General features: G+C 40.4%; 1 protein-coding gene across 1 annotated transcript in view; it reads left to right on the top strand.

Annotated features, from left to right (window-relative positions):
• The window catches only part of ABCA12 (ATP binding cassette subfamily A member 12), a 209892-nt gene that overhangs the window by 25449 nt on the left and 157878 nt on the right, over positions 1-26565 (top strand). The window contains exon 2 of the mRNA XM_055290518.1: positions 1946-2039. Coding sequence (XP_055146493.1) covers positions 1946-2039 — 94 coding nt within the window. The remainder of the gene's footprint in view (positions 1-1945; positions 2040-26565) is intronic.

Below are 26565 nucleotides of genomic sequence, written 5' to 3'. Positions count from 1 at the left end.
TAGGTGATCCCAAAGAAATTTTCCAACAAAAATATTCCAGGACTTTGTAAACACTCCTGGAAGATAGGTAGGGTGACATACATCTAGATCCACTCTCCTCAAAGTGCAGTCCATGGACCAGCTGCATCAGCATCACTTACCTGGGAGCTTCTTAGAAATGCAGAATCTCAGCCCCCACCTCAGATCTACTGAACCATAATCTGTGTGTTTACAAGATCCCGAATTGATCAGGAAGTCCACACCAGTGTTTGAGAAGTGCTGTTTTAGATTAAGTTGTACAGTCTGTATGGGTGCTTTTCAAGCTATGTTCATACCGAGTGCCTCAGGATTCCTTGGATCTACAGTGAACTTCTATTTTTGAAAACTTACCGTTATACCCAAAGTCTAAGAAGTTGGTGACAGGCCTACCAGTGAGGAGAGCAGCACTCTTGGACACAAAATGGAGATTTTAGTAGCAAATGTAGATTAGGAGTTATTTAAGGATCAGTAATTCATGGGGTTTGGATTGCTTTAGTGAATTGAAGAGCTCCAGGTAGATAGTTTGAGATTTGGCTGAAGCAAATTGTCTCTGAAAAGTGGGAAAGAAAAGATAAGTCTGACCACAAAACTATACAGTTCCAAGTTTCATTTTATTAAGTATAGGCAAAATTTGTCCCTGTGGTTTGGTTTTAGCACCATAACTATTTGCATATCACAGTTAATGTTCTTGTGAATATGTTTTTCATGGTTCTGGAGCCAATTATATAGGTCTATAAAATATTATGGAGTTAGTGTTCAAACTGAATCACTTCTACATGGGGAGGAAAAGCAGCTCCTAAAGTACTTAAAGTGAAATTCTCTAATGGAAATTTCAGGCGGGGCATAGTGGCTCACACGCCTGTAATCCCAGCACTTTGGGAGGCTGAGGTAGGTGGATCACAAGGTCAGGAGTTCAAGACCAGCCTAGCCAAGATGGTGAAACCTCATCCCTACTAAAAATACAAAAATTAGCCAGGCGTGGTGGCGGGTGCCTGTAATCCTAGCTACTTGGAAGACTGAGGCAGAGGATTGTTTGAACCTGGGAGGCAGAGGTTGCAGCAAGCCAAGATCACGCTGCTGCACTCCAGCCTGGGTGACAGAGCAAGACTCTGTCTCAAAAAAAAAAAAAAAGAAAAAAAGAAAAAAAAGAAATTTCAATGCAGTATGTGTTTTTGAGCATCTATTTTTCATTGAGTGGTGGAAATTTAGGTATCAATAAGACACTGCCCCTACCATAAATGAACGTCCAGTTGATTTGGGAACTAGGCAAAAAAAAAAAAAAAATCATTGACTATAACAGTGTAAGTTCTATGATAGAAGCAGACACACAAGACATTAAGTAGTACATGGGACTGCATGGGACTTGAAGTTCCTTTTTACTTCTTCAGTTATTGACTCAATTATTTCTTTTTTGGTTCATTCTTAGGTTCATTTATTCAACAATATTTATGGGTCGTGACCCACTTCACACACCAGTCTTTATGACTGAGCATAGAATGCTGACATTGAAAGGGCTAAAATAGGCATAGGTTGAAATTATTTTGGGTTTTGTATGGCCTGTTTAGAACATTGTGTCTTATCCAACAGGGAAGTGGGAAACTCTAAAGGATTTTTAAGGAATGAAGTAACCAATCAGGGTTAATTTTAATATAATCATGATTGGGGCAGTCATGAGAGGTGACCCAAAATAAGTCTTCAGAAGGTTATTTCATGGTTTTAAGCCTGGAAAAATCATTCTTCTGTGCATTTACAGGTCTTTTACATATTAAAAAAATCTCTCATTCATTTTTTATTAATAATATCTACAGTTGGTCAAATATTCAGCTTGTGTTGAAATATGATAGTATGACACACTTTTTGTAGTCAGGTTTTAAAAATCTTTGGTTCAACAATAAAACTAATGATTTTTTCTACCATTATTTTGCAGCTTTGGACACTTGTCTTGATCTTATGGCCGGTCATTATTTTCATAATTTTGGCTATTACTCGGACCAAATTTCCTCCAACTGCAAAACCAACTTGTAAGTAAATGACATTTGTTTATTTCCCTAATTTTTGGATTCTAGTTAAAATTTATTTTGGTACCACTTTAGTGTTTCATTTCAAAAAATTTTTTTTGTATAGTGTTTTCACTTGGAAGGATTAATATGAACAATTTGTGGGTTTTTTACCCTAGATTTTCAAGTTAGTCAGAAAGTTGAGTTTGTAATATTTATCTAGAAAAATATGAAGCTTGTAGAAGCCAGAAGATATTTTAGCCTTTATAAAATTTTGACCCATTTATTATTCATTTCATGAATCTTGCCATGATATGCACAGCACAAACAAGCAGCAATCTCATGCTATATCATTCTTTACTTTTGTAATGGAAACCATAATCTTGTATTTGATCAACTGAACAAATGAAAATCCAGAGTAGTATACAAATCTCTTCTCTCTCTTTAGAGCTGATATTTGAATGGTGTAAGTGTGTCAACACATTTAGTTCAAGAGAAGATTGTTCTCTAATTAGCGCTCTTTCAGTTACATTTAGTAATTGTGAAGTTGTAAAATGGGCAGAATGCCTGACACTCCGTTATTTTCTTTTGGATCCAGAATGAAAAAGTAGAAAGGACTAAGAAAAGTCCTCAGAACTGAGGGGTATGAGGGTTTTAACCCCAGTGGCTTGATGAATGCTGTTTTCGTTTTTATTTTTTCCCTGTGAAGCCGGTTTTCTTAGAAGAGGAGGAAAAGTCAAACCAGATGCTTCTTGCTTCACAAAGCAGCCATCTCCTGAAAAGCTTCCTGTAAATCAAATTTCTATAAATTGGATTGTATTTCACATAAATGATGGTAATTTGCTATGTAAAAGAAGACAATGCTGAATTATTTTGTAAAGAGAGTAAAAAGCTAGTGACTTTTAAAAATAATTACAGTGTTTTTGAATCACCCAGTTCTAAGAAATCAGATGAGAACCATAGCAGAATTTATGTGAATCATGCTCAATAGGCTAATTCAAAAGAAAATGTCAACTCGGTTAGTGGAAAGCATTTAAACTGTTAGTGCTAGAATAAATTGTTCCTTACATTTAAATAGTACCTTATTTCTTTTTTGTTTTGTTTTGTTGAGACGTAGTCTCACTCTGTCACCCGGGCTGGAGTGCAGTGGCACGATCTCTGCTCACTGCAAGCTCCGCCTCCTGGGTTCACACCATTCTCCTGCCTCAGCCTCCTGAGTAGCTGGGACTACAGGCACCTGCCACCACGCCTAGCTAATTTTTTTTGTATTTTTAGTAGAGACGGGGTTTCACCGTGTTAGCCAGGATGGTCTTGATCTCCTGACCTTGTGATCCACCCACCTTGGCCTCCCAAAGTGCTGGGATTACAGGCGTGAGCCACTGCACCCGGCCAATAGTACCTTATTTCTAAAGGATTTTTTCTCAAGTCATTTGAGTTATTGATGAGATTTTATTTGATTGTTCATAAAAACAGCATAATTTTGCTCTCTTCGTATTATGTGTATATTAGTTATTTATAACAGATTGACTCCATATACTGTTGGAGTTTATATGTTTGTTCATATCTTAAGTAGCATGGGTCTCAGAAATAACCCATTCATATATTTGTACATATCTTAAGTAGCATGGGCTTCAGGAATACCATATAAGTAGGACAAATACTCTTAAATATTCTGATTTAATATGCTAACTATCAATTTTCTAACAATAGTGATGGAAGGATTTTAATAGCTCCTTTCAACATCTATTTTCACCAATTTCTTGTTTTTAAGGACTTTTCAGTTACATAAAGTTCCTCTTGTAAAACTTCCAAGAGAGAAATATAAGGTCTTTGAATGAGCAGTCTTAAATTAATTGGTGTTACCTGATAGCATTAGCGATTCATGGAGAAAACTGTGGAAAGCTCTTATAATTCTACTAAATTAGGAAGAAAAAAAATACTAGAGAAATAATGTGACATGTGCCTCTTAGGCCTAACCTAAAGAGCTCTGAAAAAACATTGTATCTGGGAGGAGATGAGTAACTTTTTACTATGGACCTATTATCGTACTCGAATAATAACTAGCCAAGGAAGTGATTATCTTTCTGTTTGTGGGTAGGACAGTACAAAATTATAGGATGGTTCAAACACTGAAAGTATGTTTGTTAGTCTCTTAGACCTTATCAGACTCAGTCTAAAAAATAGTTTTTTGGTTTGTTATTACAACTAGAAGTGACCCTCTCACTTTACAAATGAGAAACCTGCAACACAGGGAGATTACAGTTTGCCGAAATTCAGTCATGTGGGATAGGAAAGAAAGGTGGTGAAAACCGCTTCTTTGTCCGTGAGATTTACCGCATCTTACCCTTTTACACACAAATTTTTTCTAAGTCTGAAACTCCTATTTGGGTAAATAAGAGCCAAGTAAAAATTATGCCCAAAGTTTCAATACATTCTATAATCAATAGAATATAAAATGTAATTTTGTAATCAGAGGTGCTATAGAGTAATTTGGAGAATGTAAGACTGGTAGAGAAGCAGTTACTTTTTCTCCCCGCCCCCCACCACCCCCGCCTTTTTTTTTGAGACAGAGTCTTGCTTTGTCACCCGGCCTAGAGTACAGTGGTGCAGTCTCGGCTTGCTGCCACCTCTGCCTCCCGGGTTCAAGCAATTCTCTGCCTCAGCCTCCTGAGTAGCTGGGATTACAGGCAACCCGCCACCATGCCCGGCTAATTTTTGTATTTTTAGCAGAGACGGGATTTCACCATCTTGGCCAGGCTGGTCTGGAACTCCTGACCTTGTGATCCACCGCCTTGGCCTCCCAAAGTGCTGGGATTACAGGTGTGAGTCACCACGCCTGGTCTTTTCCCCCTCTTTTGTCGTAGAAAGAATAACTTTGAGATGACAATTTGGATTTAGATGCTTTTATCCTGTTTTTTAAATTGCTCTTATTTTTCTTTGTTTCTCATATATGTCTTTTATGCTGAAAGATTAGAATTGGCCAATAATTCATCATAATAAAAATATTTCTTGATCTCATACTGTGCACCAGACACTTAGTAAGGTGGTGACTGTATTATTCATCTCACAGTTGAGAAAACTAATGCACAGAGAACTTAAGTAACTTGACCAAGATGGTACTGTTAATAAGTGGTGGTGTCAGGATTTGAATCTAAGCAGTCTGGCTCCAGAATCTGGTTTTAAGCTCATGAACTCACATTTCTTACATCTAGTAGTCAGTACTAATTTTTCACATTGCATCATTTACATTTTGTAAAAGTGAACTAAAATTAGAAACTAGGATTGGAAGCACCCCTGCTTTGTCTCAAGTATGAAATCAAGAAATATGGGGAGTAGGTGCATTCCAATGTATGTATTAGAGTTATCCTATTAGTATTCAGTGCTACCTGTGTCCAACTAATTCTTCGTGAAGCATTGTAGCTGAAGTATCATAGAAATTAGGTCCTCTTTAATAGAGTTAAAATCATTTGTGGGCTGCAGTGCTAGCTGGGCAATAGAGAAGTGAAGATGAAACTCTAGAATCCACCTCTAAATGAAACTCAGCCATGGTGGGTCCCTCAGACTTCATCATTAGATCATGGGTGTGCTAGAGAACAGGGTGCAGTCTGGAATCCTGCACTCATGCCCTTGCCCTCACTTCCTTGAAAACATACCATGGGAAAAGTCAGCAGCAAGAGCAAGGCCAGAACACACCTCACTCCTCTGACTTTCACAACCCTCATCAGTGAGATGCCCCAGAGGCTCTTTCAATATTAACACTGTACAATAGCTCCTCTTAACAATTCGGGCGCTGGAGTCATAACAACATGCATGGATCCCACAACAACTTCTGTTCTGTAATACTGTGGGTACGTTCTGCTCCCAGAAGAGTCAGGCAGGTCTGTAGGACTTGATAACTCATTTAGAACAAATATAATTAGTGACATAAAGGATTCCCTTCCTAGTCTTTTTGATTGTTGGGCATCTGGAGAAGTCTGCATTTTTGATGAGCGGGAACCAGCTGCAATCCCTGACACCGTTGGTGCTGGTGTAGATAACATACATATTCCTGACATCACCTGACTTCACTCACTCCCTTTTGTGTTGCAACAAACGGCTTAGGTAACTAGCCTCTGCAAATAATAAATCCCAGGTAAAGAAAACCTTTTAAGCCTGGCAGGCAGGCCCTAATTCTTCTCATTCAAACAGGGAAGAAATGAGCTGAGGTGCCAAGTTTGAAGTAGTTTCAATCTCTTATAATCTCCACATGCAGCAGCTTGTCAAGAGGCAAATGTTAAAGCCAAAAAACCCTGCTTAGGAACAAGGGCCAACAAAGCAGCACAAATCTCTACAAGACACACTTAGACTAAGCCAAGCTGTAATGTGCAGCAAGCTTATTTTGTCTCCCTTTAATACATATATACCCATGAATGTCCACACAAGCAGTCCCTAATTGCTGTGCAACTATTTTTCAAGTACAGTAAAACCCTGACAGAATGAGATAAGTAGACTCCAAAAAAAGTAGTCATGTCAAATAAGGAGTCACACTTTTGTGAAGTTAATGAAAAACAATGTTTTTCTATTGTTCCCTAAATACCTCTAAAAGTACAGTGGAAATCATACTGTTCAAATATGACCATACATTACATTAAGCCCCAACTATCTCAAGGCTGTCACTTTCTAACACTCCTGGGCCCTCTGCGGATAAGAAATTCAGCCCATCTTGCATTTGAAAATCAGGGCTGATGGAAGGCAGGAGCCAGCCACGAATTGAATTATATCCAAATTTATATTATCACAGAGTTATACTAAATAGCACCCATCCAGATGTTACTCAACAGCTTTGGTAAATGCAAGAACGTCCAACATTTTCAGCCTGACTTTTCTTTTTTGTGCCTCCAAAGCATACCCTTTATCTTCAGGGATGCATACAAGTAATAACAGGGATCAACATTTATTGAACACTGTTGTGCGTCAGACACTGTGCTAAGTACTTTGCATGCCTTAGTTAATACTCACATCATTTCTTTGGACCTTGTAATAGGATTGTCCCTATTTTAAAGATGAGAAAATTGAGACACGAAAAAACGTGTTAAGTAATTTACCGATGTTCACATGGTTATTATGTGCTGGAGCCTGGATTTTTGGACAAGATACCTGCAGACAGGTGGTTTTATCTAGGTCATGGGTGCCACCGATGGCAGTCCTGAGGTCTGGTTCATTACAATAACTCATTTTTCTTCCTCATACCACTTATTAGGACTATCATAGATTGAGCATTGCTGTAAAAATGAACTCAAGTTGTTTTTCTACTTGTTAGTAGCTCTGGGAAAAAAAAATGTGAGAAGGAAGATTGAAATTGTTGATCAGCAAGTGGTTTGTGGGATCCATGCATGTTGTCATGACTCCAGCGCCCGAATTGTTAAGAGGAGCTATTGTACAGTCTTAATGTTGAAAGAGCCTCTGGGGCATCTCACTGATGAGGGTTGTGAAAGTCAGAGGATTGAGGTGTGTTCTGGCCTTGCTCTTGCTGCTGACTTTTCCTGTGGTATGTTTTCAGGGAAGTGAGGACAAGGGCATGAGTGCAGGATTCCAGACTGCACCTTGCTCTCCAGCACACCAGTGATCTAATGATGAAAACTGAAGGACCCACAAGAAATAATTTCGTTTGCTATCTTGATTGGCTAAAAATTTACATAAGTTTTTCCGTTGTTGTTCTGAGAAGCTCAGAATGCATCATCATTCGTCTTTTGCTGTGGATTGCCCAATCCAGTTTCTGCATTCTCATGAGTACCAGCAACACTAGTTAGTCTTTCAGGTTAGAAACATCTGAATCATCCATGACTCCTCCCTTCCTTTACCTCCCATAACCGCTGGCATGCAAGTCAGAATCCATTTGTGAAATGTGTCCCAGAGTTACTGCTGCCCTTCTATCCTTCCTGCCACCCCTTGGTTCAAGATCCCATTGTCTCATGCTTGGATTGCTTCCATAGCTCTGTGACTGTGTGAAAGTGTGTGTGTGTGTGTGTGTGTGTGTGTGTGTGTGTGTATGTGTCTGGAAGCCCTAACTCCAACTCTTTCCATGTTTCATCATCAGATAATCCCCCTAGAATACTATTTGGACCCATTAGGTTTCACCTTCTCTTTGTCTGACTTTCAAAACCTGCATAATCAGGATTCTTCCAACTTTGTGTTCATTCTGTTCTGCAGTAGAATGCCTGTGCTTAGGCAGGAGGTGTCTGAATGTCCTCCACACATCTCATTCTCACTCCCACGTTGATGCATGTCCTTATATCTTCCCCGCATGCCAGTTAAAAGCCAAGCTCACATCCAGGGTGCTCCCATTTAGCCTTGTCTGATCACTCAAACCCCAATCAATTTTCCTTTATATCTCTCTTGTTGAAGAATTGGCTTATAATGGTCTTTAAGTGTTTGATGCTTCAATCGTGACTCACTTATTGATAGGTAGTACATTAATAGCAGAAATCACCTCATACCACCGTACTCACAAGGTATAGCATGATTCTTAACAGGGAGCACAGTCAGAATGCAGCAGGTCAGAATCTGATACAGTTTGGAAGATTTATATGGATGACTGGATTACAAAATTCACCCAATGATAGATAGTAAAAAAAACTCAATGTGAGTCTGAGATGGGTAAGGGACAAGGAGTTAGTTTGTTTAGGTTTGCTATTTACTTTTCAGATCCAGGTAAATCTGACTATGGGATCAAAATAATGTCTATAATGCCCATATGGGGGAAAGAAAATGAATATAAAGCCCCATCACTCCTTCCCAGCTACATCCACCTGGAAATTTCCATCACGAATACGAAAGAGTTCCAAATATGTAGGAGAGATTTTTGTGTAGGAGCATTAACAGCCTGCTTCTTGCTTAAAAAGTTTCAGAAAATTTTGGAACAGCTTTTGAATTTCACGGCCAAAGACCCGTCCTGTACTTCCTCCATCAGCAAATTGTAGTAAGTGACTTTTTGGGAAACATTACTGACCCTTCAGATACCAACATGGAGATAAATTCTGTGGAAGCCATAGAAACTGAAATTGGGATTTAATTGGGACCCTGTTTTCTCCAGTGTCCTGTGCAGAGCTGTCTGAAACATGCAGAGGGGAGGGAGATGTGGACAGGGCTGCCTCACTCACAGGGATGACTACACCTCCTGCTGGCAGTGGTCCATCTCCCCCAGCTCCTGGCCTGACTCTCATGCAATGTGGATGGGCACGCCCTAATGCCAGCTAACACGATGACAAGATTTGTCAGCTAATGCCCTCTTAGGCTCAGTGTACAGAATTGCATCAGAGAATAGGAAATATCTCTGAAGTACAACAAAACTTAATTTTAACAAGTAGAAAAATTAAGAGTAAGGGAGGGTATTTTCTCTCCATCCTGTATCATCCCCACATTGTGTGGTCTACCTTGCAAGCTTCCCAAAGGTGATTGTCTCAGTGAAATCGGCCATGGGAACCAAATGTCTTCTGGTTTTTACTCCTTTTCTCTTTCCTTCATAAGAGCAGAAGGCCTTTTGTCAGACAGGGCCTCCTCTCAGATACGGAATGCTAATGTCCAAGTCTATCCGATAAGTAAAGATGAATGGTTGAATATTTATAACATCTTTGTAGCTTTTTTTTTTTTCTTTTGAAATGGAGTCTGTCTCTGTTGCCCAGGCTGGAGTGCAGTAGCACGATCTCGGCTCACTGCAACCTCTGCCACCCGGGTTCAAGTGATTCTCCTGCCTCAGCCTCCTGAGTAGCTGGGGTTACAGGCATCCACCAACATGCCTGGCTAATGTCAGATTTACCTGGATCTGAGAAGTAAATAGCAAAAACAAAACAAAACTAAACTGAACAAAAACTTGATATACTTAGATTAGTGCCTGCTATATGGTAAGAGCTATAAAAGTGTTGGACATTATTTTCTATACTGTATTATTTATGATACTATATTTGTATAGAGTATAGCATCTGTCCTTGAGTATCGTGAAGCTAATCTAGTATCTTGTCATTATTTGTCAGATGAGGAAACTGAGGCTCAGAAATTTTAAGAGGCATTATGGGGCCAGATGCCATGGCTCATGCCTATAATCCCAGCACTTGTGGGAGGCTGAGCTGGGTGGATCGCCTGAGGTCAGGAGTTCGAGACCAGCCTGGCCAACATGGTGAAACCCTGTCTCTACTAAAAATACAAAAAGCTAACTGGGCCTAGGGGTGGTCACCTGTAATCCCAGCTACTTGGTAGGCTGAGGCAGGATAATTGCTTGAACCCAGGAAGCAGAGGTTGCAGTGAGCTGAGATCACACCATTGCACTCCAGCCTGGGCAACAAGAGTGAAACTCTGTCTCAAAAAAAAAAAAAAAAAAAAAAGAAAAAGAAATTTTAAGAGACATTATTAAAGTTTCACCTTTATTCTTGCCATCATCACATATTTAAAGGGCACCTGTTGCATCTATTAAGCACTAATTAAGAAAGCCATGAGCCCTCACAGCAATCAAGCCTATAAGAGAGCAATAAGTATATCAGAAACTATTGCAATGTGAAAAATTCCACAGTGGAGGTAGGTCCAAGACAGAAGCAAAGAAGTTGGAGTCAGCAACTGCCCGGGACCAAGGCAAGTGTAGTACAAAATTAGAGAATTTGAAAAAACTCAGTGATCAAGATCAATAATAGTTCAAGAGAGAATTTTACAAAATCAAAATCAATACAAAACCTTATGATGAACAAAATATCAATATTCAAAGTAAAAACAGAATCAGGGTTACCAACTTTTCTTTTTCCTTAGCTCCAATGTAGAGTTCAGTGCTAAGACTTAGCATTAGTCTTGAAGAATGAGTAGGAGTTTGTCAGTTAGATAACCAGTGTCGTTGCATTTCTTACAGAAAGCAACTTACATGAGTGAGGACATAGAATGTGAAAGAGTTAGATGTACCAGGAATTTGGAATCTCTTTTGCCTGAAAAAGGAAGATGCTTGTTGAGTACTGAAAGATAAGGCTGCTTGGTCCAAACCAAAAGTATTAGAGTTTATTTTTATTTTTTTGAGACAGAGTCTTGCTCTGTCGCCCATACTGGAGCGCAGTGGCGCAATCTCGGGTCACTGCAACTTCTGCCTCCTGGGTTCAAGCAATTCTCCTGCCTCAGCCTCCCAAACAGCTGAGACTAAGGTGCGTGCCATCATGCCCGGCTAATTTTTGTATTTTTGGTAGAGACAGGGTTTCACCATGTTGGCCAGGCTGGTTTCGAACTCCTGACCTCAAGTGATCCACCCACCTTGGCCTCCCAAAGTGCTGGGATTACAGGCGTGAGCCATTGCGTCAGGCCTAGACTTTATTTTAAAGGAGATGAGAAGCCACTGGAATTATTTTACTAAATTAGTTTTATTTTTAAATGTTTATAGATTTTTCTGACTATAGATATACATGCTCATTATTAAAAATTAAATAATGAGATACGAGTGTGCATACTGTAAAAAATGGAAGTCATGCATAATCTCAACCTCTAAAGAGAACCATTGTTAACATTTCAGTGTACATTTGCTAGGACTTTTTTCTATGCATATACCAAATACTCACAAATACACATACATAGGCACACACACACACGTGTACAAACAAATACAATAGGACCATTGGGACTAGACAATAGTTTAGAAGGTGTTCCTGCAGCTGTGTGGGAGATGGTTTTAAGGAGTAGGAGCTGGTGGCTGGATTGGGAATTCTGGGGTTGAGACTTCCACTTTGGTCTTCTTTTTCATGATCTCTTGATTGCCCAAGAGAAATAGTAACTGAGGCTAAAAGAAATCTGTATACTTCTCTATCAGAGCCAGCTATTTCCTTAGGCTTTTTAAACACCCCCTCCTTCAATCCTCCATTTTCTTTTTAGATTTTTTAAATGCAGATTTCTTTTAAAAATAGAGAATTACTCTTTATACTATGAAGGTTTTCAGCGCAAGGTTAGCCGTAACCCTCTAATTTCATACTGTCCAAAATAAGATTTACACAATTTAGGAGAAATTTGGGAAGTGAAAATGGAGCAAACTAAGGAGCAAATAATACAGAAATCACATGCTATTATCAATATTTTTCTTCTTTGTCTTTTCTCTATTTTGGGGATTTACAAACAGATGTACCCAGCTACTCTACCTCAATCAAAATGATCTAAGTATGTCTGCTGAAATAGATAGATGACAGAGTATTACCCTAGGCTTTCTGAGTTGGCATCTGGAGGTGGAGGTGGAGTTGGAGGTGGTGGTGAGTGGGATGGTGTTGAGGACTAGACAGTTTAAATTTTGAAGAAATCGCCAGGTGATTCTTACGCTACTTCAAGTTTGTGAGCTACTTTTTCCTTTCTTTTCAACTTAAAAATAATTTTAGATCAGCTCATCACTGTGAAAACAAACCAGAAAGTGGATTTAATTCTTTGAATAATCACAGAGAAGAACTTGCCTTTCACCTGAGTTAGCTTGCGGGCTTTCAGTGGCTGCCAGTGTCCTATCCTTCTTTTCAGCACTCAGTCTTTCACTGTAATCCTCAGGATATAAGAAGTCTCACACTATTCTTCATGTCTTATATTTAAGACACGTTTTTAGGACAGCTGCGAAGAGGAGCAAACCTCCTCTCAGAGAGTACTGTTGGAGCAGTGTCTAAAGAAGGACGTGTTCACAATTTCCTGAACTGGTGTTTTTCCAAGATGATTTCATTGATGAGTTACATGCCCAGGGAACCCAGGTCCATGCAAACAAGCACTTCCCACTCTAGCTTTATAACACTGCACTTATGGCTTCATAAATATCAAAAGAATGAGAAATGTCAAAATCTTTTCATTATTTTGAAATTGCTGCCCTATGTGGAGATGGTAAAAAAAAGATGCTTCTGGAGATTTATATTCTACAAGGATGTGCCTAGGGCTGTAAAGAGCAGGACTGCGTTCTGACCTCAAGTTGCTTACGATCGAATTGTAAAGCGAAGAAACACACAAGATAGATTACGGGCCATAATATATTTTTAAAAACAAAAAGTTAAATATAATTAAAGTAAAAGTGTTAAATATAGATCTTGGCACAGTACTTTGCACATAATGGGAACTCAAATATTCATTGATTAATAGTGACAGTTAACAATTGTGCAAATAGGAAAATAAATATTAAGTAGGAAGCATTGGCAATGAAAACTACTGGATGTTTAAAAAGGAAAAGATGGCTGCGAATTAGGGTAATCGAGAATTACTTCGGGATTAAATTAAGCTTGGAAGAAAAAAAGTGAATATGCAACAAGAGGAAGTGGCTTTCAAGAGGCAGAAGGGGCATGATCGAGATCTTGGAGGCAGAACTTCTCAGGCTTAACTGGCTAAAGATAGGTAGACTAGTCTAGCCAAAGTAGAGTGTTTTGCTTGAGAGTAGACTGGGAAACAGAGGGAGACACGATCTCTACAAAGAAAATAAAAATGAAAAATTAGTCACATGTGGTGGTATGTGCCTGTGGTGCCAGCTACTTGGGAGGCTGAGTTGGGAAGATCACTTGAGCCTGGGAGGTCGAGGCTGCAGTGAGCCATGATTGTGCCACTGTACTCCAGGCCTGGGAAAGAGAGTAAGACCCTGTTTCTTAAAAACAAAAAAAAGAGAGAGAGAGATCAGTTTGAGTGGGGTTTCATCATGTAGGGTTTTGAATACTAGACTAGGAGTCTAGATTTTATCCTGTAGTAATGGAAACATTGGAAGTCTGTGAAGAGTTATTTAATTTTGTGTTTTACAGCATGGGAGGTAAACTAAAGGAAGTTTGTTAAGTTTTCCACCATAATTGTTTATATCCATCCAGATGTTTATATCACAGGCTGTATTAGTTATCTGTTGCTCTATAATAAATTGCCCCTCAAAACTTAGTGGCAACAACAATAAACATTTATCATCCTCCATTTTCTAGGGGTCAGAATTTTTTTTTTTTTTTTTTTTTTTTTTTGAGACGAAGTCTCACTCTGTCATCAAGCTGGAGTGCAGTGGCGTGATCTTGGCTCACTGCAACCTCCGCCTCCTGTGTTCAAGTGATTATCCTGCCACAGCCTCACAAGTAGCTGGGATTACAGGCATACGCCATCATGCCCAACTAATTTTTGTATTTTTAGTAGAGACGGGGTTTCACCATGTTGGCCTGGATGGTCTCAATTTCTTGACCTGTGATCTGCCCGTCTTGGCTTCCCAAAGTGCTGGGATTACAGGTGTGAGCCACCGCGCCCAGCCGGCGTCACAAATTAAAGAGTGACTTAGCCACATGGCTTTGCCTTGGTGTGTCTTATGAGTTTGCAGTCAGGATTTGGGCTGTCAGTCATCCAACAACTCTAGTAGGGCTGGAAGATCTGTTTCCAAGGTGGATAGCTCACATGGCTGGTGCGTTGGCACTGACAGTTGGTGGGAGGCCTCAGTTTCTCCCCCACTGGGCCTTGAGGCTACTTGAGTGTCCTCGAGACAGGGTGGCTGGCTTTCCCCAGAGCAAGCAATCCAAGATAGTCAGAAACTATCCTTTTTCTGTCCTGCCCTTATATACCTTAGAGCATCACACTGCCACTTCTATTCATGAGAACAAGTGCTTCAGCCTGACTCATATTTAAGGGAATTAGGCTCCACCTTTTGAAAGAAAAAGTGCCGAAGATTCTGTGGATACATTTTAAAACCACCACACAGCCTAACAAGATTCAGTGGTGCAATAACAAAGGGCATAAACGTGCTTGCAATATTCAGCCCCATCACGGCGGTGTCCTTATCTGCTTTGGGCCACATTGAATTCCTAGTACCTAGCAGGGCCTGCACGTTGAGGCACTCATTAAATGTTTTTGAGCTATTACTGTTTTACAGATGGAGACATTTACTTTCGAAGATTTTAGTGACAGGCCTCAGTAAGTGTTGAAGCAAGATTTAATTTGTTCTTACTTCCCATATCCTCTTTCTACTCTCTATGCTATCTGTCAAACAGAGTCACTCATGTCTGTAGAGATGCTCACCTTGCTGTTGGCACAGCTAACAGAATTACTCTCTGGAATATTGCCTGGCACTTAGTCACCCAACAAATATTTGTTGAACAAATGAGTGAATTTGGTGCAACAGTAATTGAAGGCTGGAAGTTTAAAGGAGTCTGTTCAAATTTACTTACAAGTCGGTGGAAAACGGGAATACAATCCGGAGTGGTTGCCTTTTGTGCAGGTTATTATTTTGTCATATTCGCTGAAAGGGCACCATGTTCAAAGGGCAGAAGTTAGATATTCTGGATATAGAAGAGATGGAACTCTTGGAGTTTGAGAAGCTCTATGATAACCACTCAGAAGGATTCTATGGCAAATGAACTTCCTGTCATTGAATCATTGTTGTGAACTAGTCTTTTCAAGAGTGGTAATATTGCAGGGGGTGTGGGGGCTGCGATAAGTGTGGATCAGCTGGAATTCCTCCCATTTGAGTAGTGTTGTACTTTGACATTTAACCCACAAAGAGTAACAAATAAATTAGGATGCCACATGGCATACCTAAACTCTCATACACCTCTCTATACAGCTCTAACATGGTTCATCCTGGAAAAATTTTGGACCAAAATTGAACCTAACTCCTGTGAAAACTTCACTTACATCCACTGAATCCTGTTAGCTTTAATTAGCTGTTTTTAGGTTTTATGATAAGCAGAACTCTGAAAATCAGGAAAAATAATTATAGAACTTTGTTATGCAGATTACACTCCTTTCAGAGACATACCCAAGAACTGAAATTTAAGGTCTTTATTTTGTTGATTTCTCTTTGGTTTCATGTGGAAATTTGGCATTAAATATATAACCCAGAAGGTAAATAACAGGGACCAGTGTATTTCATAGGCAGGTTTAACTTTGGGGCTTTTATGGAATTTGTTAACATTAGGTAGTATTAATATAGCCAAACTTCCAGAACAATAAGCAATCAGTTTTTCTGCAATGTTAGTGCAAAGAGTATTAAATTTTAGCTCAAATAAAACTGAAAGCAAATGAACAAGAGTGGGATTAGGTTAACTGCAAGCTTTAGGAAGGTTGCTCAACGTATTACAGCTGTGATTCCAGTCCCTGCTTTTGTTACATAGATTTCTAGCATCTAGATGTGCACACCCCAAAACACTCAACTATTTGTTAAGCAAATATTTATTTATTATAGCATCATATGGAATCTAAAGGAAAAGAACGCAGGATTTCTAGGTAAAAACATGGATAATCAAGTTATGGTAACTGTAAAGTCCACAATCTATTACATAATCAAGTGTGATAGCAGGAACAAAGAACCATCAATGCACAAAGATTTTTAGGAAAAAAAAAGATTTTTGGAGGCTAGAGAAGTAAGGTAAAGCTTAATAGCATAAATAAGACTTAAGCTATGTCCTTAAAAAGAAACTAATAGGATACTTGGATTTGCATGGAGAAGAGTGGGGAGTTTTGTAAGGAAAGGAAGAGAATGAACAATTTCGTGAAGATGGGGGTGAAGCGTTTATTTTGCTTCAGGGAACTTTCTCTGAACCTCTATACCAGGTTAGTTTTCACTCCTACACCAGCCCTCCTTTATAATTGTAATTGACTAAGTATGCATTTATTTGATTTTTGTGCCTCTGGTCTTCCCTTCATAGGATCTATACCTAAGTCTCTTTTTCCTACAAAATACAAGCAGTGCCTAGCATATCAGATACTTAACAGATAAGGAAATGCCCCCCTTTTCCTAAATTCCTTTAGATTCTACTGGGAAATGAGTCTGAATCTATTAAATTGGACCAAGAGACCCAGAGTCATAAATACCAGAGTGAAGATATAGGAATATCTTTATTCCATAAGCAATGAAGAATGACCCATGACAATAAAAATATGGAGTTTTGTGCATATTAACCAGATAGTGTCAGAAGACTAGATCAGGGCAAGGAAAGGATGGAGCAAGAAAAATAATTACACAGTTATTGAAATTATAATATAAAAAGTAGTGGGTACTCTCACTAATGTAATTGGAGAAACAAAAATGGAGAAGAATGAGTAAGTCTTAAAGATACTGGGAAGAGGCAGTAGTAGAATATGGTAGAGAGTGGATTTGGGGGACAAAGGAATGGTTTGAAATAAAAGCACTCTCCCGGCTTTTGATTTGGGAGTCTGAGAAAACAGAATAGTGACAATATTGATTTCTTTCATGTAACTTGTCTTTCAATTCTTGTACCAAACCTAAGAGATTAATTACTGTGATTTTCATTTCCAGATGAGAAAAATCAAAACTCTTGGAGAAACAAGTAGAGCCTAATGATCAAACCCCTGGGCCTTTGATCAGGGTACTCAATTCAAGTCTCAGCCTGACCTTTGTGTCATTGGGAAGTTAATTCTTCTGTGCCTCAGTTGGGGATAATCAAAGAACCTACTTCATAGCATTGTTGGGAGTAAAATAAGAGAATAAAACTAATAAGATAGCATGTAATAAGATAATTTGTGGTATCACACAAAAGGATGCCTGCAGTCTATAGATGCATATAGTAAGGCCTCAATAAAAGATTACTATGAGTAGGTAACTTGCCCAAGATTAAACAGCTGGTAAATGGCAGAGCTTCCTACTTGAACCCAGGTCTTCTGGTGTATTTGTTATATATATTATTATGCACGTCCATGTGAAGAGACCAGCAAACAGGCTTTGTGTGAGCAATAAAGCTTTTTAATCACCTGGGTGCAGGCAGACTGAGTCTGAAAAAGGAGTCAGCAAAGGAAGATGGGGTGGGCAGTTTTATAGGATTTGGGTAGGGAGTGGAAAATTACAGTCAAAGGGGATTGTTCTCTTGCAGGCAGGGGTGGGGGTCACAAGGTGCTCAGTGGGGCAGCTTTTGAGCTAGGAGAAGAAATCACCAGGTAATGTCATCAGTTAAGGCAGGAACCGGCCATTTTCACTTCTTTTGTGGTTCTTCAGTTGCCTCAGGCCATCTGGATGTATATGTGCAGGCTTGGGCTCGGAGGCCTGACATTCCTGTCTTCTTATATTAATAAGAAAAACAAAACAAAATAGTGGTGAAGTGTTGGGGTGGCAAAAATTTTTGGGGGTGGTATGGAGAGATAATGGGTGATGTCTCTCAGGGCTGCTTCGAGCAGGATTAGGGGAGGTGTGGGAACCTAGAGTGGGAGAGATTAAACTGAAGAAAGATTTTGGGGTAAGGGATGATACTGTGGGTTTGTTAGAAGGAGCATTTGTCATATAGAATGATTGATGATGGCCTGGATGTGGTTTTGTATGAATTGAGAAACTAAATGGAAGACACAAGGTCCGAATAAGAGAAGGAGAAAACCAGGTATTAAAGGACTAATAATAGGGAGGACCCAGGACATCCAATTAGAGAGCGCCCAAGGGGGTTTGGTGTAATTACTTGCTTGGTTGGCGAGTTTTTGGGCTCTATCTTTGAGTTTTTTTATGTTGTTATATACCAGGCCAGATTGATTTAGGTAAAAACAACACTCTTCATTTAAAAATGTAGAGTCTTCCTTTTTCAGCAGTGAGTAAGTCAAGGCCTATTCCTGTCATCTTGTATTAATAATAAACAAAACAAAACAAAATAGTAGTGAAGTGTTGCTGTCATGAGGGGAACAGGGCGCTGTTTGGTCCTATTTGCAAATTGATTTTTGGGGATAAGGAAAACTAGTGTACATGTGCCTGTCCAGTTGATAGGTAGACACATGTAGGTGGAGGAGCCACAGAGGAAGAAGAGAACTTTGTAAGGCAAAACTGGAAATGTAAAGTGAAAAGATGAGAGGGAGCACCAAAAGAGATGATGTCTTGCACCCAGACTCTTAGGGATTTAGTGAGGGCAGCAGCTGTTAGAGGTTGTAATGGGGATTGATGGGGCAACTGGGTAGAGGGGGTGGTTCGATTTTTATGGTGTATTAGAAAGTACATAGTGTCTATGAGTAACCTTTCACTGCTATTCATGGGGCTGAGTATAAGCAAGCAAGAGGAGGGGCTAGGAGGAGAGTCCGAAGAACAAGGGGAAGGTAGCTAAGGATGGAGTGAAATGCAGGGCAAATATCTTAAAGGAAATGAGAGGTTCTAAGAGGCGGGCTAGTGGCTTGTGACCTACATGGTAGAGGTTATGAAAGGATGATAGAATGGAGTGAGCCTGTGAGGCTGGAAGGAGGTATTTTCCTTAGTCTAAGAACCATTTGCCTTGAGTTGGAAGGGATTGATAGGTGGAAAACTTCAGTGGGAGAATAAGTAGGAGTGACTGATGAGAAGCAGAAAAACTGGCCATGAGGGACAGAAGTTGGAATACTAGCTGCTTCTTTAGCTACCTTATCAGCATAAGCGTTGCCCTGAGCAATGGGGTCTGAGGCCCTTTGATGGCCTTTGCAGTGAAGGACTCCAGCTTCCTTTGGAAGTAAAGTGGCCTTGAGAAGAGTTTTTAATTAAAGAGGCATTAATGAAGGAGACCCTTGCGTAGTGAGGAAACCTCTTTCAGCCCATATAACAGCATGGTGGTGCAGGATATGGAAGGCATATTTAGAATCAGTATAAATATTGACATGCAGTCCTTCTGCAAGAGTGAGGGCCTGAGTTAATGCAATGAGTTCAGCTTGCTGAGAGGTAGTGGAGGGGGGCAGAGCGGCAGCCTCAACGATAGATATGGAAGATACTATAGCATAGCCTGCCTTTGCTGGTGAGTGGCGATTAGGCCTGGTGGAACTGCCATCAATAAACCAAGTGTGATCAGAGTGAGGAACAGGAAAGAAGAAAATTTGGGGAAATGGAGTGAATGCCAGGTGGATCAGAAAGATACAGTCATGGGGGTCAGGTGTGGTATCAGGAATAATGTGGGAGGCCGGATTGAAGTCCGGGCCAGGAATAATGGTAATTGTGGGAGACTCAACAAAGAGTGAGTACAGTTGAAAGAGCGGGGGTGGGGTGGGGGGATGGCAGAAAGTATATGCGTCAGGTGTGAGGAAGAAAATAGATTTTGAAAGTTATGAGAACTATAGAAAGTGAGTTGAGCAGTTTGTGATTTTGAGGGCCTCTAAAAGTATTAAAGCAGTGGCAGCCACCACACGCAGACATGAGGGCCAGCCTGAAACAGTAAGATCGAGTTGTTTGGATAAAAAGACTACAGGGCGCAGTTCTGGTTCTTGTGTAAGAATTCTAACTGCACAGCCCCGCACTTTGGCTGTGTGTAATGAAAAAGGGTTGGGATGAGTTAGGGAGAGCTAGTGTGGGAACAGCTTCTAGGGCTGTTTTTAAGGAACAGAAAGGGGAGTGGGGAAGGAACTTAGGATTTATGGGGTCAACTAGGTTTCCTTTAGTGAGTTTATAGAATGGTTTAGTTGGGATGGCAAAACCAGGTATTCGAAGATGAAAGTACCTAAACATGCCTAGGAAGGAAAGGAGTTGTTGCTTTGTAGAAGGGGTTGGGGTTTGGGAGATTAGCCAGACATGATCAGCAGGGAGAGCACATGTGTTTTCATGAAGAATTATGCTGAGATAGGTAATGGATGAGGAAGAAATTTGGGCTTTGGAGGGGGATATGCGATATCCCTTTGAGAATAGATGTTGGGGGAACAGGAGGGTGTCCTGTTGGGGAGATTTGTAGGAGGGGCTATAAAGTAGAAGGTCGTCAAAATTTTGAATAAGGTGAGAAGCAGATGGACGGAAAGAAAGTAAATCATGAGAAAGGGCTTGACTGAAGTAATGGGGGCTGTCTCTGAAGCCTTGCGGCAGTACAGCCCAGATAAGTTGCTGAGACTGATGGGTGTCAGGGTCAGTCCAAGTGAAAGCGAAGAGAGGCTGGGATGAAGGGTGCAAAGGAATAGTAAAGGAAGCATGTTTGAGATCCAGAACAGAATAATGTGTTGTGGAGGGAGGTATTGAGGATAGGAGAGTATATCAGTTTGGCACTATGGCGTGGATAGGCAAGACAATTTTGTTGATAAGGCGAAGATCCTGGACCAGCCTGTAAGACTTGTCTGGTTTTTGGACAGGTAGGATAGGTGAGTTGTAAGGAGAATTTGTAGGCTTTAAGAGGCCATGTTGTAACAGGTGAGTGATAACAGGCTTTAACCGTTTTAAAGCCTGCTGTGGGATGGGGTATTAGCATTCAGCGGGGTAAGGGTGATTAGGTTTTAATGGGATAGTAATGGGCGTGTGATTGGTTGCCAGGGAGGGAGTAGAGGTGTCCAATAATTGTGGGTTAAGGTGGGGGTATACAAGAGGAAGACACAAAGGAGGCTGTGGGTTAGGGAGAAGGGCGGCAATTAGATGCGGCTATAGTCCAGGAATAGTCAGAGTAGTGGATAATTTCATTAAAACATCTAGATCTAATAAGGGAACTGGGCAGGTAGAGATAACTAAAAAGGAGAGCATAAAAGAATATTGTCCAAATTGGCACCAGAGTTGGGGAGTTTTAAGGGGTCTAGCAGCCTGGCCATCAATACCCACAACAGTTATGGAGGCAAGGGAAATAGGCCCTTGAAAAGAAGGTAATGTGGAGTGGGTAGTCTCCATATTGATTAAGAAGGGGACGGACTTACCATCCACTGTAAGAGTTACCGAAAGCATCTGTGATGGTCCAGGAGGCTTCTGAGGCAATCGGGCAGCATCAATCTTCAGCTGCTAATCTGAGAAGATCTGGGAAGGAGTCAGTCAGAGAGCTTTGGCCCAGCATTCCAGGGGCTTTGGGAGTGGCTGCCAGGCAAGTTGGATAGTCTGATTTCCAGTGGGGTCCCTCACAGATGGGACACAGCTTAGGAGGAATCCTGGGCTGTGGGCTTTCCTTGGCCCAGTGGCCAGATTTCCAGCATTTGAAGCAAGATCCTGGGGGAGGAGGTCCTGGAGGAACGCTTGGCCACTGCAGTTTAGGCATTTTGAAGTTCTTGTGTGCTAGAGATGTGGCTGGGGTTTCTCTCACAGTAGAGGCAAGTAATTGCGACTCAGAAATACGTTGCTACTTGGCTGCCTCTTCTTTATTATTGCACACCTTGAAGGCACAGTTAATTAAGTCCTGTTGTGGGGTTTGAGGGCCAGAATTTAATTTTTGGAGTTTTTTCTAATGTCGAGAGTGGATTGGATAATAAAAGGCACATTGAGAATAAGATGGCCTTCTGGCCCCTCTGGGTCTAGGGCAGTAAAGTGTCTAAGGGTTGTTGCCAAATGACCCATGAACTGGGCTGGGTTTTTACATTTGATGAAAAAGAGCCTAAACACTAACTGATTTGGGAGAGGTCAGCTAAAGAAAAAGGAGCATTAACCTTGACTATGCCTACAGCTCCAGCCACCTCTCTAAGAGGAAATTATTGGGCAGATTGGGGAGGGCTAGTTGTAGAATGAAACTGTAAGCCAGACCAGGTGCGAGGAGGGGAGGTGATAGAAGGATTATAGGGTTGGGGAGCAGAGGCTGAGGAAGAACTGGGACCTGGCTCAGCCTGACGAGAAGCAGCCTGGGGAGAAGCAGAGAGGTCAGATGGGCCTGTAGAAAAGGAGGATTCAGAGGACTCGGCTTGGGGTGGAGACTGAAGGAACAGACAGGAGAGAAAGAAGAAAGATTTGGGATGAGTTGCATTGGGAGCAGAGACTAGGGAGGGACCAATGTGTAAAAGAATGTCTGGACGTCAGGCACCTGAGACCATTTGCCTATTTTTCGACAAAATTATCTAGGTTTTGTAGGATACAGAATTCAAAAGTGCCATTTTCTGGCCATTTAGAACCATTGTCGAGTTTGTATTGGGGCCAAGTGGTGTTGCAGAAGCAAATAAGATGCTTAGGTTTTAGGTCAGGAGAGAGTTGAAGAGGTTTTAAGTTTTTTTAGAACACTTAGCCTTAAGGGAGAAGAAGGAGGAATGGCAGGCGGAAGGTTGCCCATAGTAAAAAGGTAAGTCTAGATAAAACAGGGTAGAGACATGGAGAGAGGGCAGTGGGTACTTGCCACCCAGGGGAAGTGGTACTTGCCACTAAGGTGAAGGATCAAGACAGGCATCCCCGTAGTGATCAGACACCTCTGAAAAGTGGGTGAATAATCAGGCAGGCATCCCCACAGTGATTAGATACCAAGGGAAGACTGTCTTCTCGAGTCCGTGACTGGCGCTGGAGTTTTGAGTTCATGGATAAAACACCTGTCTCTACCAGAAAGGGAAAGGAACCAAAATTAAGGAAGGGAGAGATTGAAGGGTGGAGGGATAGCAAGAGAGGTTGGAGAAGAGAATAAAAAGAGGCCGCTTACCTAACTTAAAATCAGTAAGATGTTCCTTGGGCTGGTCTGAGGACCCGAGGTTGTAGGTGGATCTCCTCACGGAGTGAGGGCAGGGACAGGGGACCAGTCTCCCAAAGGAGTCCTCCTGTCCCGGGTCTTCAGCACCAAATGTCACACGTATCCATGTGAAGAGACCACCAAACAGGCTTTGTGTGAGCAATAAAGCTTTTTAATCACCTGGGTGCAGGTGGGCTGAGTCTGAAAAGAGAGTCAGCAAAGGGAGTTAGGGATGGGGCAGTTTTATAGGATTTGGGTAGATAGTGGAAAATTACAGTCAAAGGGGGTTGTTCTCTTGCAGGCAGGGGAGGGGGTCACCAGGTGCTCAGTGGGAGAGCTTCTGAGACAGGAGAAGGAATTTCACAAGGTAATGTCATCAGTTAAGGCAGGAACTGGCCATTTTCACTTCTTTTGTGGTTCTTCAGTTGTCTCAGGCCATCTGGATGTATACATGCAGGCTTGAGCTCAGAGGCCTGACATGTATCATGTTGCTACTAGAGGTAAAAATTAAGTCACAGGGGTAGTACTGAACTATTAGTTGCTTATTAGTCAAAGAACACCACTTGTTTATTGCAGTTCATGCTTTAAAAAACTGGTCTAGTGTTTGGAGGAAAAAGGGAAATCAATGGTTCTTATATTAGTTCTGCTAATGTAAATTATCCTAAGATTTGAGAAAGGACACAAATTGGTTTTTGGTTGCTATACTTATGTACTGAATCATATATGTGAAATTGTGCTAAGAGAAACAATGGATAAAAATCCTCTGAATGCTAAGTTAGTCCTAAAATCTTTAGCGACCTCAACTGTTAATGGACTTAGTTTCTTTTTCAACTTTAAAAGAGAGGGCACTAAAGATGCTTCATAGAACCAACATTTGAAAGAATTCTGCTCCAATAGTAACCAAATAGCAATCACACAGAAGTAAATTGATGAGAAAATGGTTTCTGAGAGCGGAAATATTCAGAGGCTTTTGGGCCTGTGCACTAATTAGTAAAATGTAGCTCTTGTTTTATTATTATATCCTTGCTAGTAAAGGTCTAGATTTTTGTGAATGTAACAGTTCCTAGTAGTTTTAGCCTATAATGCTTTTCCTTTTGACATGTTTTTTTTTCCCATTCTTAGGAGAAGGAATATGAATCTCACGAAACCGTAAGCAAGGAAAGATTATAGGGTTTATAAGGAAACTGAGCATAAATAAGGCCTGGGAAAAAAATAAAGCAAAACTTGAGCCATAGCTAAAACTAATTCAACAAAAAGTAGGTGTTAATCTACTTTAGTTATTGCTATCTTGTTTCCTAGATCCCATATTATCTCCAGGAGAATGTTCTGACCACAATTTTATCCTTTCTGTTTAAAAATTTCCTAAACTCTCTCTGCTCTTTCAATGTGCCTGGCATTTAGCAGATGTTCAATAAATATTTATTAAATGGAGGGAGGGAGGGAGGGGTGGATGGATGGACATATATGAATGATATATATGAATGATTAATGGAATGGTTAAATCAATGAATCAATAAAGTTTCAAAAAAAATTAACACTTTTTTGCTGCTAAAGCTCATTCCAGGAGACACTGTGTCACATCCCTAACATAATTCAGCATTGCTAATGATAAATGCACGATCTTAACCAGGAATTAGCAGTCTTTTTTCCAAGAACAGGTGTCTCCATTCTCATTTCCTCTTCCTTAATGAAATCAATTTTGCCTCTTCCCATTTATTAAAATTCTAGTTTGAGCTGATGACAAATAATGTCAAACTAAGCCTCTGACAGCTTTGTTTCCAATCTCCCCATCAACTCACGAAAAATGAATCAAATCCAGCTCACTTCCACCTATTGGAATCTAATAGCTTTTCATTACACTAGACTAACCCAATTGCAATACCTAAAGAAAAATAATCAAGGAAATGTGGGTATATTACACATTTTCAACACATTTAATACTAAATCCTTTATCTTCCCTTTTTCCCAAACTGGCCATTGCCTAATGTGGGAAATGAATTCGTCTTTTACCGAGTCATTCAGAACAGTAAGATGGCAGCCATTTTTTCCCTTCATGTCCACGTCCTTTAGTCACTAAGTTCTGTCAATTTGTCCTTCCAAAAATCTCTTGAAACCCTCTGTCTCCATTTCTGCTACAATTCTCTTAGTTCAGATCTTCATTATATTATCCCATCTCCATGCATATGTTTTAGCTCCTTCAGTCTATCTTATATATTAATGCTAGTTATTTTCCTAAACAGAAACCTGTACATGCCATTTTCTCTGCTTAATATTCTTCTGACTCAACATTGCATTCAGGATAAAATCTAGACTCTAATGTGTGGCACCTAAGATTTTTCATGACCTAACTCTTCAGAGCCATCTCTTACACAGCCCCCTCTCCATCACTCATTGTCACATACTTCACACTCCAGCCACTTTCAATGAGCTGAAGGAAATGCTGCCATAGCAGCATAAGTGGGATCTAGAACATTCAATCATATAACTTGCAGAGAGCTGTCTTGCAAGGGTAATGAAATGACGAGGTGAGCCAATTGCTTTATATCTGAATTTAAATTATTGCATTATCATGGGGCTTTTATGGTACTTCAGGCTCCTCAAGGGTTTTCTTATATTTATACCTTTGAATATATTATTCTCTCCCTTCCCTGTCATTCTCTCAGTTAGCTCCAACTTATCCTTCAAAACACATGGCAGGTACCACTTTCTCTAGCACTCACTTGCTCACTTTACTGTCTGCCACCAAGTTGTATTGGGAGCCCAAATTTCGTACTTTAATATCATACCCTGTGCATGACTCTATTAGCGTAAGAAGAATCATGCCAATTGAAATTGTTTTGTACATATACTTGTCTTTTTTCTCCTATCTTTCTGAACTTCCCCCACCACAAAACACACACACACACGCACACACACACACACACACGAAGCCTGTATGCACATTTAGGTAAGAATTTTATTTTTCATATCTATATTTGCTCTTAAGACTCAGTCCAGTGACAAGCACATAGAAAAAATTTGTGTGTTAATCGAAGCTAAAGATCTGTATTTGCAGTCAACCATTTTAATAAATATTTGGCAGCACTTTCCAATCCATAAAGAATTTGGACATTCATTGATTGTCAGGTTCATCTTAATAGACAATATTAATAATTAATTGGGCCGGGCATGGTGGCTCACGCCTGAAATCCCAGCACTTTGGGAGGCCGAGGTGGGTGGATCACCTGAGGTCGGCAGTTTGAGACAGGCCTGACCAACATGGAGAAATCCAGTCTCTACTAAAAATACAAAATTAGCTGAGCTTGATGGTGCATGCCTGTAATCCCAGCTAC

This window comes from Symphalangus syndactylus, chromosome 8, assembly GCF_028878055.3.
Source record: "Symphalangus syndactylus isolate Jambi chromosome 8, NHGRI_mSymSyn1-v2.1_pri, whole genome shotgun sequence".
Classification (NCBI taxonomy): Eukaryota; Metazoa; Chordata; class Mammalia; order Primates; family Hylobatidae; genus Symphalangus; species Symphalangus syndactylus.
This window is presented reverse-complemented; position numbering and strand designations above follow the sequence as displayed.